The sequence below is a fragment of the Nomascus leucogenys genome, chromosome 12 (genome assembly GCF_006542625.1).
Source record: "Nomascus leucogenys isolate Asia chromosome 12, Asia_NLE_v1, whole genome shotgun sequence".
NCBI classification, from domain to species: Eukaryota; Metazoa; Chordata; class Mammalia; order Primates; family Hylobatidae; genus Nomascus; species Nomascus leucogenys.
In genome coordinates this window covers 24,884,413-24,901,969 of record NC_044392.1, presented here as the reverse complement: position 1 = coordinate 24,901,969, position 17,557 = coordinate 24,884,413, and the positions used below count along the sequence as shown (strand labels likewise).

The 17,557-nt window shown below is 43.0% G+C and overlaps 1 protein-coding gene across 2 annotated transcripts in view; it reads right to left on the bottom strand.

The window, feature by feature from the left end:
* Window positions 1-1,500: 1,500 nt before the first annotated feature.
* ASTN1 (astrotactin 1) overlaps window positions 1,501-17,557 on the bottom strand; it is a 306,051-nt gene continuing 289,994 nt past the window's right edge. For both annotated transcript variants that reach the window (XM_030823936.1, XM_030823937.1), the window contains exons 21-23: window positions 16,955-17,055; window positions 9,260-9,443; window positions 1,501-4,936 (exon numbers count right to left, since the gene is read on the bottom strand). In XM_030823936.1, coding sequence (XP_030679796.1) covers window positions 4,699-4,936; window positions 9,260-9,443; window positions 16,955-17,055 — 523 coding nt within the window. In that variant the 3' untranslated portion in view covers window positions 1,501-4,698. The remainder of the gene's footprint in view (window positions 4,937-9,259; window positions 9,444-16,954; window positions 17,056-17,557) is intronic.

Genomic DNA, 17,557 nt, shown 5'->3' with positions numbered 1-17,557 from the left:
TGAGGTCAGGAGTTTGAGACCAGCCTGACTAACAGGGTGAAACCCCGTCTCTACTGAAAATACAAAAAAAATTAGCCAGGCAGGGTGGCAGGCACCTGCAAACCCAGATACTTGGGAGGCTGAGGCAGGAGAATCACTTGAACCTGGGAGGCGGAGGTTGCAGTGAGCCGAGATCGCGCCATTGCACTCCAGCTTCGGCAACAAGAGCAAAACTCCATCTCACAAACAAACAAACACACAAATTCCTTAGTGGCTTAAGGCAATTACCATTTTATTATGTTACATAACCTGGTGAGGGGGGCAGATATTCAGGAGGAGCTTGCAGGGTGATTATTCTCTTTCATGTGGTATTGGTGGAAGTTGCTTGGTGGTATGCAACTGGGATACCACCAGTCTTGGGGTCTCAATACAGCTTCATTCACCTGTTTGGTGCTTTGGCACCGTTATCTGAGCTGGGACTGTGGACCAAGGTGCTGCCACGTGACCACTCCAACTTGGTGGTCTCAGCACAGTGGCCTTGAATTTCTTAGGTGGTGGCTCAGAGCTCCGAGAGCAAGAGTTCCAGAGAAGCAGGCAGAAGCCCTAAGGCATTTTACAACTTAGACTTGAAAGTCACATAGTGTCACTTCCATTACCATCTGTTGGCCAAAATAGTTATAAACCTGCCCAGATCCAAAGGGAGAGGCAGTAGATCACCCTTTATATGGGAGGGGTGTCAAAGAATCTGTGGCCATGTTTTAAAACTGCTACAGTCATCATCATCTTTTAATTGCCCCTGCTTGGGCAGGGACTTGGATTCTGATCATTACTTTTCAAGAGGACCTATTAAGTCCAGGCACTTACCACCTGATTGTTGAAGAATTTAAATAGAATCACATATTTTGATAGCAGCTGACATAATCTCTATTTAAAGTGGCACTGTAGAGAGAAAGAAAGAGATTACATATTTTGGGCTACCCACCATGAAGCATTTCATAAGTCAGCCTTTCTCAAACGCTCCTATACACTGCAAGACAGGAATGTGTCTGGGAGGGCCTTTTGCAGCATTTTTCTTCAACATTTTTCTTAAATGGCCAGAGTATAAATTTCAGCAGCTCTCATAGCATCCTGTACTTCTTTGTCATAGTCCTCCTCACCCTTGTGGTGACAAGTTCAATGCCTAATTTTCCCCACAGGATGCCACACTCTCTGATAGAGAACAAGCCTGTATCCTCTGCATCATGCGTAGTATCTAGAATATAGCAGCTGTGCAACAAATACATTTCACCGGCTACTTATTTGGAGAAGGTTGTAGAGAGAAGATGGGACTCACTACTATTTAATGATAAGTTTATAATTTGCTATGAAATATTTGATTCTCTTTTTTTCCAGCTAGAATGATGACTATAAGGCCCATTATGTCTGGAATCTGAAGTGTAACATTTAAAACCTTAATAAGTTCCCTGAGGAGTCTAACCAGTTCACTCAGATTACTGAAAGACACAACACCCACATACCCACTGCTTACTAATAGCTTTGTTTTATTATTCAGTTAATTATTTCATCTTTTATAATCATACAATAATTCTCTTTTAAACAACACTGTTATACCTGAAGATGGTCACATTATACTCTTTCTTCCTTCTACAGTAGTAAAGTGTTTTTCTTCATACTCAGCTTTTAATAGAACATTTGAATATCAAGAAGTGTAGTTAACTAAAAAATAATGAACGGACCAAACTCCATGGAAAACGATTGCACACTCAATTAAAAGTCTAATGCTATTACAGCGGTTCATGTACATTCAAGAGGAAACTCCAGCGGTCTTGGGGACATGGGAGCTGGGAGAGTGTTGGTGGGATATAAGCACCTCCCTTAAGACCTGTTTGGCAGCTTGAAAACTCGAGGTTGAATACTGGTCGGGTATCATCACCCTTTCTAGCCAGGACGGGTTCCTTTGGGCAAGCATTGGGAAAAGTCAGCAGGTTGAGATCAACAGTATCTTCCAAGGGGAAAAAATCCTCCAGTCAATTGTACAACCATCCTAAGACTTTCCCCTGCCCCGCTAATATCAGCCTTTTTAACTTGAATGTAAGTAGGAGCCAGTCATAGGAGTTGTGTGCATTGTGTGTGCACACATGTGTGTGTGTGTGCACATACATACACACATTCAGTGGGGAGAACTCAAGGGGAAACAGGAAGAAGAAAATCTTGGGGAAAGAGGAGGCCAAAAAAGGAGGGTCACAGAAAGAGGAAGTAAAAGATAAAGAAGGTACAGGAACTTGGGAGACTGAGGGAAAGATAGGAGAGAGGAAGATAGTGTGCCTAAAATAAAAACAGAAGGAGAGGGTGCAGAGGAGTGACTCTGATACCTGCTTCACCCTCTCCCTGGCCTGTCAACTCCCACATCACCCACTTCTGGGCAGGAAGGCATCAGCAGCCTTACCCTCCTTTCACTCAAGCTTAAAACACTGTGTTCTGCACGGACATGAATAGAAGGATGGCAAAACAGTAGCAGCAAAGAGATGCTCTGGGCCCTGTCCGATTGGCCTGTCACATCTTCTCTGGCAATGGTGAAATATTTGCCCCTTGAGGCACTTTAACTGAGGCTCCAGCATTTGCCACAGGTGGGACAGCCAATTTTTCAGCTGATCTTTGCTTTGAAAGTAGGGGAATCTCTGAGGCAGGTGCATCAGAGAGTTTGAAATAAATCCTTCAGTGTTTGGACAGAAGGAGCGAGGAGAGTGAAACCACCCTGTGCTTTATCTCAGCCTCATCACAGGTTTCCTTCCCACTCATGAAGGTGGGGAGGAGGGCCATGTGCAGTGGAACTAGGGGTCCTAAGGGTGCTCTAGTCCAAAGGCTAAGGGCGCACTTTGGCCCCTTCTCCTTCCACTGCACAGAGGACACGTCCATGCCACAGATGCTTGGGAAAGGTAAAGCTCTCTGGGCAGGTTCCCTGCGGGGCTGAGAGCTTGGACAGTTGTGTGCTAGATAATACTGAAAACAGAACGGGGTATCCCAGAGTAGCTAAGATCCTATGCCCTGGAGACCAACAGCCTGAACTCACACTGAAACTCAGTGTGAGTTACAGTGCACAAGGGATTTGGGGCAAGTTGTATAACCTCTCTTTGCCTCGTTTTTCTCAACACTAAAATGGAGACAAGAATAGCACTTTCCTCAGGAGTTGCTGTGAGAATTCAATGATACCTAAAGTGCTTACATCAGCGCTTGGCATACAGCAAGCACTCAATAAATGTTATCTGTCATTATTACTATTTAGAAAAAAACCAATATAGCTCAATGACTAGCCTTATAGGTCTTGCATCTGTTTCCTGACCTTTCTCATATGTTTCCAAATGAGGAGCCCTGGTCAAAAGCATGGTTGCTGAAGGTGTGTGTTCAGGCCACTGAGTTGTGTGGGACAGCTAAGGCCATTGTTAGTCAACAGGGCCTTGCCAGGCTCTTTCTGAAAGGCTGGGCTTCCTGTTGGCTGGGCCACCATTCGTGACCACGCCAATGCTTGGGCTGTGGGATGGAAACAATGCTCTAGACCTTAACTGCAATCAGTGGTGCTTCCCTACACAGAATCCCAGCGACTGGATGGGCAGTGACCATGGTGGAATCCTCCTGCTTAGGTTCATCAGAGAAATGATTTGCAAAACTAGCAACACAAGCAAATTTACCAAGATGGGGATGAACAGAAGTTTTTTGTGATCAATAATAGCTTTAGTTCACTGTAACACTGTTGACCCCTCCTGGACCCGATCAGACATTGGCCAAGCCTTACCTGTCCAAGGTAAGAGGTGTGGGGGTTAAAGATAATCCAGGCACATGGATATATATTGGTAGGCTGGAGAAGTCTATCCAAAGGAAGCATGGGTTTTTTTAAAAAACAATAAACTCCAAGTCTTTTCTAGAATGTGGACTGCTAACTAGTCTCCCAGGTAGACTTTTCTGAAGGTGCATTTGACAGATGGCATCTTGTTCCCTCTCAAAGATCACGTTGTTCAGAGGAAGGGACAGAGATCTGACAGAGGGAGATTTAATCCCAGCCCTGGCTTAAAATAAGGAAGGATCTCAAAACCCAAGTGGCCCACTGGGGCCTATAATGAAAGCTGGTTTCACCTTTCGGGTATGGAAATAGTGATAGCAAGGCCTAGGAAGAAAACCAGGAGGCACAGACAAGGGCCACCTTCCCCAATTTTCTAATTGTCTTTCTCTGTAAGCAGGGCCAAGGCTCCCAGAGTGAGATGCTTCCTGAGGAAAGTTTGAGGGTGGGGCCTGAGGCAGGCCTAACAACTTTCTGGCCTCACCTCTGTTCCCAGTTGCAATGGATTTAGGAACTGAGTGAGCACAGAGTGCCTACTTAATAGACTTTTCATGGGGAGCACGGCAGAGCTCTTGAGCATTTTGGTAAACTTCTCGGGGAAAAAAATGAATGGAACAAATTAATGGCAAAGCAAACCCCAAAGTAATCCTCTAAAGAAATATGGCACTGCATGAAGCCACTGGCTGGCAGATTTCCCAATCATGCAGATGGAGAACATCATACTGAAGAAGTTCTGCAGGGAGCAAGGATCACTTTCTCCCTGGTTTCAATGTTGCTGTGGAGGTTTTAATGTTCCATTAAAAAATATTAAAAATCCACAGACCAACCCAGATGGATCCCTCCTCTTTCCTACTTCATTCTGGCAGCAGCTCCCTGGCCTTATGGAGCTAGATCTCTTTGCTGTCCCCATAGTCGTTGTAGGGGATACTCAGGGTCTGCTCCTCACACGTCTTCCTGAGGTCCCGGCTGAGCTCCACCCAGTCAAGTCCGTAGGGTTTGATCTCGCTGTAGCGGCACCCCAGGTACTTGAGTGAGCTGCGCCGCAAGCTTATCTTGGGTTCCTGAAGGAGTCCATTGCACCAACTGCTGAGGTCCCCAAGCTGGGAAAGGATGAGACCAGCTTTCCTATGGATCAAGCACAAAGGATACTTAAGTTAGAAAGAAGAGAGGGTCTGGATGAGCACAGCTACTGTTAGTGTGAGACTCTAAACTTCAAGAGGGCAGAGTGTGGTGTGTTTTGCTCCCTATTTTATCTTTGGCACTTAGAACAGTGAGTCCTCCATAAATATCTGTCAAGCAAATGAATGAATAAATGAATGAATGAATGAATTGGATAAATGTTCAAAGTGAGCAAGCACCAAAAAGAAACAGACAAAATGCATAATATTTTAGTGGAAATGCATGCCTTTTAAAAATCATAGAGTTGGCAGGTTTGAAAGACAAATCAAATCAAGTTTCTTTAAAGCTTGTCATTTATCATCACTAAATGACAAATAATGTGCTTGACTGGATATTTCCCTTTCCAGTGCCGCTTCTGAACTGGTAGAAGCAGCTGTTATGTTGAACTGAAAAGGATATTAGATGTGACCAATTATGCCTGGATGGAAGTAGCCGTAGTGTAATAAAGGCAAGGACAATAATGCCCTCAGTTCATGTTGACACAGGATTATCCTTTGGGAAAATGCAGACTGTCAGTTGCACACATCACCTAATTAACCTCCAGGTGAGCTCATGCTCCATTTCTCCACCTCCCTCAGAAAGTCAGGAGGCCATTATCGTTGTCACTTAGCCCCAGTCAAAGGAGAGGGAAAACAGAGCAGGTGATGAAGGTCACCTGGACCATTACAGATTCCTGAGAGAGAAGGGAGACAGGAAAGCAAGGTGCCCCAAGTTGTACACACTGGAAAGCAGTGATCCCCCTGGGCTAGCAGCACAGAGTGTGAGAGCCTCTGGCATCTAGGTTGGGGGAAAGGACTAGCAACACCATGTCACTGGTGCAGACCAGTGGCACTCACTTCTGGTGTATAGATAAAGAAAGCCTAGAGCCAGTTCTCAGATCTTACTGGATTTGACTCTGAATATAGGAAGAGTAAAAGATCAGGATCCCCTCATTCAGTTGTGTTTTTCTTATTCTTTAAAAACGCAAGTAACCAAGGAAGGAAGACACTCTCATTTGAAGGAAGGCACTCTCATTTGAACAAGGTTTTGTGACTTGGAAAACTTAGTGAAGACTACTGACTTGGAAAACTCAATAAACACTATTCTTTGCGGCATTTATTGACTGGTAGTCTAACTCATGGGTGGAACCACTCTTTTCTAGTTCCGTCAACAATCTGTATTAGTCCGTTTTCATGTTGCTGAGAAAGACATACCTGAGACTGGGCAATTTACAAAAGAAAGGTTTAATTGGACTTGTAGTTCCACATGGCTGGGGAAGCCTCATAATCATGGTGGAAGACGAAAAGCACATCTCACATGGCAGCAGACAAGAGAAGAGTGGTTTGCAAGGAGACTCCCATTTTTAAAACCATCAGATCTCATGAGACTTATTCACTATCACAAGAATAGCATGGGAAAGACCTGCCTCCATGATTCAATTACCTCCCCCCAGGTCCCTCCCACAACACGTAAGAATTCAAGGTAAGATTTGGGTGGGGACACAGCCAAACCATATCACAATTCCTTCCAGAAACTGAAATTTTATTCACCTTATTCAGAGAGAGGTTTCAAAGAACAATAGCCACATTCCTTTCATTTCTCTTCTACTGTTCTGGCAGAGAGCATCACCAAGGGATGACCTCCCTGCATTTCTAAAGGGTGAGCTGGGAGAAGGGCAGAGATTGCCATTGGAGGAAGGATTTGAGCTTCAGCAGCAAAGTCAAGGGCTAAGAGTGGAGTGAAGTCATGGGAGGGACAGTCATATTTTCTCCAACTTCAATGGTGGGTCAGAAGAAATGAAACAAACACTCTGCCTGCTGACTAAATCATCTTGGGCAGATGATCTGTACTTTCCCTAAGAGCCTCTGCAGTTTGGCCAAGCAGGTTTTCCAAGAGTTGTCATCAACAAGAACTCTGGTGTCCCTTCCTCTCAGTCTGTCGTACTGTATGCCATTAGTTGTTGACAAGTTCATGGGAGATGGAGAAAGAGGGAGTGGCGGAAGAGGGAGGGACAACATCGACATCATCTTCAAGAAATGAACAAAGAACTCCCATCATCCTTCCAAAACAATGAGTTAAATTAGCCCATACAGCCTTTGTTGCTGCATTCAGTGCTCACTTTAAATAATAATAATAATAATTAATTTGGGATTGCCAAATTAATTTTGGAGACTGTGGCTTCCTTACTTATTAGTGGTGCAACCAATGTTTTTCTCAAACTATTTTCAACCCTCAGCTCAATCTGGAGGCCTCATCGAGTTTTAATAAAATTGGATTGTGGTGAACTGAGGGAATCCTCTGTTTGCTCACAGGAAGTAAGTAGCCATAGACCCTTTTCTACTCATCTTCACAGTTAACCCCGAAGTGGGTTGATGTATTTCAAAACAGAGGATTTTTCCTTTCCTGTGGTTCTCTCTGAGATCCATGACACTAAAAAGCCAAATTTTATTTCCTGCAGACTAATGAAACTACACAATGTTTTCTAATATATAGCCATGAAAGACTAGTATTACACATGAAGGAACCTCCTGGGAGGAGAGTGTGCAGTCAGCAGTGGCCTTACTTTACAACAAGATCTACATTTCTTCCCCTGCTCACTTTCTTCATTAACCATTTTTCCTTCTGATTCTTGAGTCACAAGAGAGAAATTTTAAAAGCACTCCAAACGCCCTTAGAAATCAAGATGATATATGCAATGTTAGTGCTTTTCAAATTGTGACATTTATGTTCCCTGACAAAGAACTGTATATATACACTCAATAAATGTCAGAAGACAGAAGGGAAGGGAGAAGAGGGGAGAGGGGAGCAGAGAGGAAAGAAGGGGGTCAAGAGGGAGGTAGAAGGGAGTGGAGAGGAGAGGACAGTTAGAGAATGGAGTTGATATTAGGGATGAGTAAGAATAAGGTAAAGATAAAGATAGAGTATGAAGTGAAGATGATATTTCTTAACATGTATCTACTTTCTAACTCTGGGTTTGTCTCTTATCAAAACTGAGACAAAACGAATTAAAAATCCCTTACATTTTTTCTCTCTGGTCTACAGTGGTGGCTGTCTTTGTCCAAGAATTATCACCCTTTATAAACAGGAAATTATTTATGGATTGTAGAAAAACCCTGCCAGATCTTACACATAAAATCATTTTATTTCAGGAGATAAACCTAATTTTCCTCTTTCCTTCAAAATAAGAAAATAGAATGTCCTCAATGATGGTCTTCTAGGAAAGTTTATAACTGCAAGTCACAGCAGGCCAAATGAGGATGATTCTCTCTCCAATTTGGTCAGAGGTCAGATGGATGGGATGACTTTTGGGTGGTACTTTCATTCTGCCCTATTGGCTGGAGTGAAAGAATTCTTTAAGGGCCAGAGGATTCTATAGTGTTAATTTTCTTCATTTCCTTCCTTCCTTCCTTCCTTTCTTCCTTTTAAATTTTTCCTTCCTTCTTCATTTTCTTTCTCATTCATTCTTTTTTCTATTCTCACAGCTCTTCCCCTATTTTTATTTTTTCTTCATGAGCACCTAAATAATTTGGGGACATATAGGTACCAACACTCCATATGAAAATCCTTTTTTATCATATCTATCTGAAAATTTCAGTCTTTCCAGGGAAGTCTGTTTTCTCAAAGCAGCAATATACAGTTATGATTAACAGAAAAAAAGAAAAGTGATACATCTGTACATTCTTCTCATTTCTTACTTTCCAAGCACTCTATTCTGTCTGTGCAACCTAAAAGCAGTGGGCGTGGGTATTAGGCAGTCATGGCCCCTGGGGCCAAGAGAAGTTAGCACACACTATGCAACCCTAGCTCCGGCCAAGATTGATGTCAAGATGGGTCTTTGGCTACTCTCATGTTGCATTTCAAGAGATGTGGAATTTAACTCAAAACAAGTATTTACAATGGATATAACATATGAAAAACCTAAATGCAAAAAATATTTTTAGATAACCTCTTTAATAAAATTCCAAATTTTCTTTCACAAGACCATGCTTTTGACTCTTTGAGTTTTAGGGTTTGGAATGCAATGTCAACATGATAAAAAAGGAGGGCAAAATAGGTCAAGAGCAAAATTTTTTTTCAGAGTTCAGGAAAAGCATTCATGGTTGGACTGCTTAAATAGAGCTTATCCAAAACTAATCTGCATGGACTGAACTGTCAAATCAGAGGACTGACGTCTCTGATTGCCTAAGCTCATCCAGGAAATCTCTACAACTTCATGGACACAGTATTACAGCACAAGAGGTACAAAATTTCAAGAAGTCTTTAAAAGGGTTGACTTAGTTTATTGATTACCTGGGACCTAACTCATCCTCACATCGCCAGGTGAATTCCCCAAAACTCTCATAGTGCTGGTTATAGTGGTAGAGGACCCGGTGTAAGGTGGGGGAACCCAGATCCAGGAGGGTGTTGTAGGCAGTCTGCTGCTCCTTCCCACTAGTGTAGCCATTGAAGAGATTGTAGATCTTGTCTGCTATTTCTGATGAAGGAGGAAAAGGAAAATAAGTTCATATTTACATATACATAATATATATATATACACACACATTATATATAATCTATATCATAGATATATCACATATAAACATATGTAGATCATTTATAATGTATACATAATATGCATATATATCATATAGTATATACATACACATATATGTGTGTATGCCAATGTGTATGTATATACATATATGCATGTTTACTTACGTGTGTGTGAGTATGCTGTTACTGAAAGAGAATTGAACCCAAGGCCCGAAGAAAGTGATTTGAGTAATTCACTTTGTGTCTGCCCCACCAGGCTTAAGTTTTCCATTCTATAAAATGAAAGCCTTTGACTAGAATCTCTCTAAGGTCTGTTTCAGTTACAATATTCTTTCTTTTACTCAGATTTTCTAAAAAGACCTAGCTTGAGGAAAAAGCTCATATACTAACACTTTTTTGGCAAGTGCAATCCCAGATAAGCAGGAGCGAAGATAAAGGGAAATGAAGCAAGAAAGAAGAGAAAGTAAATATAACGGACAGCATGAAGGAGCTGGCCATGCCTTCCTGATGAGCTGACTGCTACATTTTGCAGGAGAGGATGTATGAACCACTGGTTCTCCACTGGGTCATTCAGGGGTAGAAGGAAAGAATTTATCTCCAGATTCCATCCATGATTGGTCTGAATGTGTTCCCATGGGGCATTAACAACCCTGCACTTCTAGGTAGCATGTGCTTGAATACCAGGGTTCCTGCCAAAGCAGCAGGGCAGCCCTGGCAGCGGGTGGTGGGCATTCGGCTCAGGGATGAAGTGAGGCACTGTCAGGCAGTGCTTGCGAGTGATGTGAAGAGTCTGGAGTGGCCTCAAGACTGTGGGAAAGCAGAACCCTTGTTAGGACCGCCTAGACCAAGTGCAAAGGCAGCTCTGTGGAGACCCAGAAATGGAATCTAGTGTAAATGAGTAATCTTTCCATTTAATTTATGTCTCTGATATTTCTTCCTCAAAGGCATAAATTGCTAAATCTGAAGTTGGTGATGGGGCAAAGTGGAAATGATTTTGTATAGACTTGGCATTTTTTTCTTACAGAGCTCAAAGTACTTCATCATTAAATATTTTCTCTTTTAACTTATCCAATAGGAGATGTATTTACATTTTTCTCGCTAAACAGCTTGGAAACTAAGATCTGGAGAGAAACATTTTGTCTTGGATGCAGTGTTAATTCTGGGGATGAAGAAATGAAGTCCACAGGTTCCTAAGCCACAACTTCGCCAATGTGACCGTCTGTTAGCTCACAGGCATGCAGCTTGATTCCTTGTCAAACTTCCAAGTGACTTCAGCACTGCTGGTCACGACAAAGTCATCCTTGTAGCAGTTTCCAGAGTTGGAATGAATAAAATTTCTACCTCTATCCTGCCCAGACACTTCAATTATTTCTTGACTTTTTTGTCTTACCTGTTGCCTATGAGGACAGGAGCCAGATTGTATGCCCTTACTATCCTGAGTGGCTAGCACAAGGCCAGACAATCTAGTAGATCCAAAAATGTTACCTGAATGAATAGAACTTAAACCTTTGGGAACAATTTAAATTTACTTTGGGGAAGAGTTTCACACTGATATCTCTCGATACCAGGCAACACCAATCCCGTAGCAACCAAACTTGCAGCCAGCATATTTAGCTGCATTGCAAATAACTTTAGTGTAGAAGTCCACTTAGATTTTCAGGTTGTTAAAATTCTCATATTGTTAAAAATGGAATTAAGAAATAAGGAGGATAGTGATTTAGAAAATAAATATCTATGGTATCTCTAGTTGTTTATCGAAGGCCTATGATTGCCAAGAACTTTGCACATGTGAATTCCAATCCTTATACTACCACTGAAAGATGGATATGAATGTGCCTGTTTTACAAATGAGAAGATTTGGGAAAAGGCCAAGTTACCTACCTGCCCAAGGTCACACTGCCAGTGTGAGATGGAGTCAAAACTGAAAACTACGCCTATCTGCCGTTGCTATTGTGTACTGATGCGTGGGAATAGGTGATGTATCATCAATTTAAGGTACAGGAGGCAGAATCATGGGATGGAAAATCTGGGATGACTCTCTCTAGCCACGGGCATTGCCCTGATTGGGCCACAGATGCCAAGAAAGAGGGAATCCTAGGAGCTGTGCAGGGGGTCTGTCATTTCTGAAGTTGAGATAAGAAGAGGCCAAGGGACTCTTCTAAGAGCTGTGTTGTATTCCATGGGAGGCAGGGAGCGCTTGCCGAGAGAAGAATGGCCAGGGGGAGGAAAAATGCTGGTGATAAGACCAGAGCTGAGATAGGCAGATCTGGACTTCCTCTCCCACCCCTGCACTAGTGCCAATCTGTGCTTACTTCTTGTGATAAGAAAGAACAGTCCACATGCCAGGCCCTGGTTGTGGTCATCTTTGCGGAGGAGCAGTGATGGCTGAGGAGGTGCCTACCATTCTCATAACATAGTAGTCATATCCAGCTGGAGAAGACTAAGGGCTCCCAGCTTTTGCAGCACGTGGGACGAGACCAGTTTCCACCACCAATCTCCTAAAACCGCAATATTCTAGCTCTTGGGTATGCCTAAGAGCCCACATCAGTAAGTCAGATGCTGTCTTCAGAAAGATCTATGCTCCAGGCTCCTAGAGCATGAATATTTCTGGCTCCTCCTATTTCCATAGAAAGAATTGAGAGAATTTATTTTGTTAGTCTTCATAGCATCTCAAGAATTCACTAACTCAAACAATGGAAAATAGTATAGGTATTTTTAGTTATAATTTTACTCAATTGCAGGTTCACAGAAACCTTGAGTTATTCAAGACAGATACCTGTCTTCTCTCTCTTTAACATTCATGATGTTCAGAAATAGATAAGACGCAGGTGAAAATATGGCAAAGAGCCTGTCTACACAGCCTCATCACAAAAAACATGATTAGAAAAGAACTGAGATCTCTCAGGCAGCAGGGTAAATTAACAAGGCTGAGACTGAGGCTCTCAGACCCAGACACCATGGCATCAAATGGAGTTGGGCCACACTAGCTGTGTGGCCTGGGACAAGTTACTTAACGTGTCTGGGTCTTAGTTTCCATGTCTGTTCAATGATGGTTAATAATACATACCCTTCAAGATTCTTGTGAGAATAAAAGCTATATTAAATGTCAAACCTTTTATTTTTTTTTTAAAAAAGCACGATGTCTAGACATAGTAAGCTTGTATTTATTCATTTATCAAATAAAATTGTTTTCGAGTGCTTACTATGTGCCTGACAGTTTTCTATGTACTTGCGCTATGTTGGACAAAATTCCTCACCCTTATGGACTTACAGTCTGGTGGTAGGAGACAATCAGGTCAGGTAAGCAATAAACATAGTAAATATGTAAAATATAGTGTGTTAAAAAGTGGGGAAAAATAAAACAAGAAGAAGTTCCTCCTTTCACAGCCTCTATACTTCTGTGAAATCTGTTCTCCAATAATGAAAAGGAGATCCAAAAGGATTTGCCAATGGGTTGGATGTAGAGCATGAGAGCAGGCAGTGGCCACTCCATGGTCCATCATGTCAGCCCCTTGCTCACAGTCCTCCAGGGCTTCCCACTCCAATCCCAGGCAGAGTCCAGTGCCCTATTTTGATGACCAGGCCCTACGAAATCCTCCCCACACTCTTGGAGCTCCTCTCCTGCTCTTCTCCCTCCCACTGTTCCTCCATCCTCTTCTTCAAACATGAGCCAAGAATCTCTGTAGCGCTGCTCCCTGATCTGGAAAGATCTTCCCCTAGATTTCTGCATGACTTTCTCCCTCACCTTCTTCCAAAGCCACTCCAGTAAAATTCTACCCTCTGCACCTCCTATCCCACAGCCCTGCTTATGTATCTCCATAACACATATCGCCATCTGAAATATTATACACATTACTGTTGTGTTGTTGTTGGTCATCCTTACTAAGATATAAGCTCCATGAGACAGGAGGTTTGGCTCCTACTGCCTAGGACAGGTATTTAGTAAGGGCTTAATGTGTATTGAATGACATAATGAATTCATGAAATAGGATTATAAAATTCTTGAAAACAGATTTTGATTCTAATTACTTTTGTGTGTAGCATCTAATAGCAGGGTTCGATAAATGGCTGTGGAAGGAGCAAATAAAGGGATGGATAAACATTTATGTCTGCATCAGGAAGAGAGAACAGGCATCAGGGAGGGGTGGATGAGAACTAGCCTTCCCTAGATGAAGCATCATGAAGAAGGACTCTCAGAAGGCCATGGCCTGACCTGGAGTCTAGCCAAGAGGGTTGATCTTATTACTCACATGAGCTTGAACCTACTGGTGGAAGGCTGGTTTCAGCAAAACATCAGTAGAAACTTATTTCCACAGTGGCTTTAGTGTCATGATGCAGGAAAATTCTTCAGAGAAAGTATCTAGTTTAGGATAAATCTTCACATAAGGGATGAAGTCTGGCTTTTAGGTAGATAATGAGGAGCTGAAGTCATGCTCCAGGTCACTTAAAAGGTAATTCCCATTTGTTATTAGATTTAAACTCAGACCTGAGTGCTACGAGATCATATTTATGATCACCATCTGGGTGTGAGGAAGACAAAGCATATGGTATTTTGGTAGAACTGCTAGAACTGTATTAATTAGCAAGGATACCCTCAATTAGTCTAACTCATTAATTCTGGATTTACCTGCACAGGACACCTTCCTGGCTGAAGGATAACAGGACCTGGGAGTGTTATTTCACTGTCTCAGCACTAAATTGGCTCTTCTGCTCCCAGCTCATCTGCTGGGATTTCAGAAATTCCCTTTATTAAGAAGCACAAGCAGGCAGAGCGCATCTTGATGTACTCTGGAGGGCTTGGGCAGACCCGAAAGAGCCCCGCATGGAGAACTGTGTAGTTGTCTGCTCCCAGCAAACTTCCCTATATGGGCCACTCTTTATTCTAGAATTACTTTCTACCTATCCATGCCTGCAGGTAGCATCATGCTGCATCCCCTCCACCTGCTAATCACCTCCCTGATGTCCCACCACCCGCTGCCTACTCCCTGATGTCCCACTACTCACTGCAGGCTGTGCTACCTGCAAAGACATCAGCAAACTCTCCAACACAGGAATAGCGGAGGCACCTTCTCACTACCTGACTGTCTCTGGCTTAGAGGAAGAAATTAGCAGACAATGAAATAAGGGTGTCATGGGTCCTCTGCAGACAGTCTCTCATCTGGGAGTTTTCAACGCCAGTTTTCCTCATCAGGGAATTGCAGAGACCTTCGAAAGTCATTCAGTCTATACCCTATAAGCCAACAGCACTCACTCCAGAGGGTCTAAAAAGGGAGTTTCGGTATGTAACTTAAACAGTCTTTTAAAATGTAAGCCTTTTCTTCTTCACCAGTATTTAGAGACAAGGGGAAGGGCTTCAGTCTTTGACATAATAACTCTCTAACCATTTTTTGGTGACATGGACAAAATGGGAATTGGGTAAAATAACAAGTGTGAGTGCTGGTTCTGCCGGATGTTTTGTGATCTTGATCACTTTACTTACTCCACTCTGAATCTCAATTGCTGCATCTATAACATGGGGGTATTGTGCCATTCCTTCAGTAAATACTTGTTGACGTCCTAGTAGACAGCAAGCTCTATGGTTGGTTACTGATAATAATGGCAGCTAACTTTTACTGAATAATTATTATATGCCAGGCACTGGGTGGTTTTTTCTATTTTAAATTAATTAAGTCATTCAATTTTCACTAGAACTTCATTAGCTAGGGTACTATCTCCCCCATCCCCAATTTACCGATGAGTAAACTGAGGCATGGGGTGAAGTAACCTGTTGAAGATCAAGCAGTTAGATGGGAGGCAGGCATTTGAACCTGGGATGTTGACTCCAGGTTCTCTGCAATGAGTTGGTCAACCACACTGCCTCCCAGGTGTTAGTGACCTAACAGTGGACAAAAACAGACTGGGATCCTGCTCTCAGGGAGCTCACTGTCTAGTGAGGTAGGCAGGCATTGAACACATCATTACAATAATAAATATGATGAATGTTCTGAAGAATGAAACATGGTACTGGAGGATACTTTATTATGGCTCCTCGCCCTTTCTGCCCTGAGGAAGGAACACTTGATCTGAGATTGGCAGACTACGAGGTGTTCATCAGTTGACAGGGTAAGAGAATTCTAGATAATGGGACCAATGTGTGCAAAGGCCTCATGGTAGAATGAAAATGGTTTTGGAAGAACTGAGGAAGGCAGTGAGGCTGGAATGCAGAAATTGGCTAAGGGAGGGGGCCGAAGCGCTGGAGAAGTGGGCTGGGGCCACTCCATTTAGGTCCTAATGTACCTGTTTAATATTTTTGTCACAAGAGGAATGGCAATACATGAAAGAGTTTTAAGAAGGGCCGTTGATATGATCAGGTGTCTGTGTTGGAAATAACCCTACCGTTAACACGCTCTGCAGATTAAAGATGAAAATCTTTTCAGACCTTGTACAGTGCTACAATACTAGTGGTTTTAATTAATGGGAATCTAGGTCACTCTTTCACTTGTGATTTTGCATCATCACAATGTCACCCCTTGGACATTCTGGGATTATGTCCCTCCTGTCTATCTAATACACCTGGAGTCAGGAGCCATAGATAAGGTGATTTAAAGGATGTCAGCAAATCAGATTGGACACAATATTTCTCTTACTGAAACTTGCACAACCTAAAACTTTCAGCATCAATGTCTCTGTTAATATGCAAATGCTGTCTGTTCAACACTACCATGTTAGTGGTTGATAAGATCACTTAAATTAGTGCTGGAGCCCTGTAGAAGTGGTGACCAGGATGATTAAAATTCTGGTTATAAATAGGGTATAAAAACCTTAGAACAGGGGATGTTGTCAAGACCAGCCTGGCATTGTCATGAGGAAAAGGTAAGCTTTGTGCAATGGATGTTGACTGAAGACAAGCTTTTCTTAATTAACAGGGACTGATCCTGCAGGGGAGCTTGTACTGAAGACAGCCAGTTATTTATCAAAGAACTGGCCCACAACAACTTCAAAATACAGAATTAAAAATTTTGATGAATTTTTGCCAGGGATGGCAGGATTTAGCAATTAACTCCAAATCTGCAGCCTTGCTGTATATGTTAATTCAAAATAAGCTTTCAGATGTACAAAAACCTATAAACAGAGTGAGTGACCCTATCAGTATCCTGAGGGCAGAGATCACAGGTACTTCACTACATACGTAAGCACCTGGCATATAATCGTGTATGCTAGGGGGCTTCATCAGTGTCTCCTACGGGCTCCTTGACTTATGACTGTGTGGAGTAATGCAATACGATGAGGACTTTTGCCAGCGGCTGAGTATTATTTCCGGAAAGGCAACGCTCCTGCACTGGGCCTTGAATTCTCCTTCCCTGCTGAACTCCAGCTTGTTCCATTCAACTCTCTTGGTCCTTCTGTCCTCATAGCAAGGGGGTGTACCTGGGGCATCCCTTCAGAAACCCTGCTAACTTCGATGCCTCTTACCTTGAGCTTTGACATCATCCACCACGGGGCATGGGGTCTTCACAATCACGTCGCTTGGCCTGGAGCGCCGTCCTGTGTTGTCCACTCCCCACAGTGTGAACCTGGCAGGGAGTGGGAGGGCATGGTTAGCAGAAACAGTGTGGCTGGAGGCTAGATCTCTGTGGCCCTAGCTCGTGGCCCTAGCTCATGGCCCAGCTCTGCCTGGATGGGCTGCTACGGACCCGGATACTCTTGTCATTGTGGGTCACGTTTACTGCCACCACCCCAAGCAGAAAGATGCAGCCTAGAGCCTCTCACTGCTTCCTAGTGGGTCTTGGGTTGTAATTTGCTGTCTTGGGTATATTTTTTGGCAGAAAGCATCATGGTATCAGGCACTGATTCTCAAAGTGGGGCCCCCAGACCAGCAGGACCAGCATTACCTGGGAACCTGGGAGCAGCAGACCCTAGCCCAGACCCACTGAATTAGAAACTCTAGGGATAGGAACCAAATCTCTGTGCTTTCCCAGGCCTTCCAGGTGACTCTGGTGCCTGTTAAACTTTGACAACCACTCAGGGAAACAGTTTATGTCTTTGGAAACAGATGGTCAGAACTTGGGTTTGAAG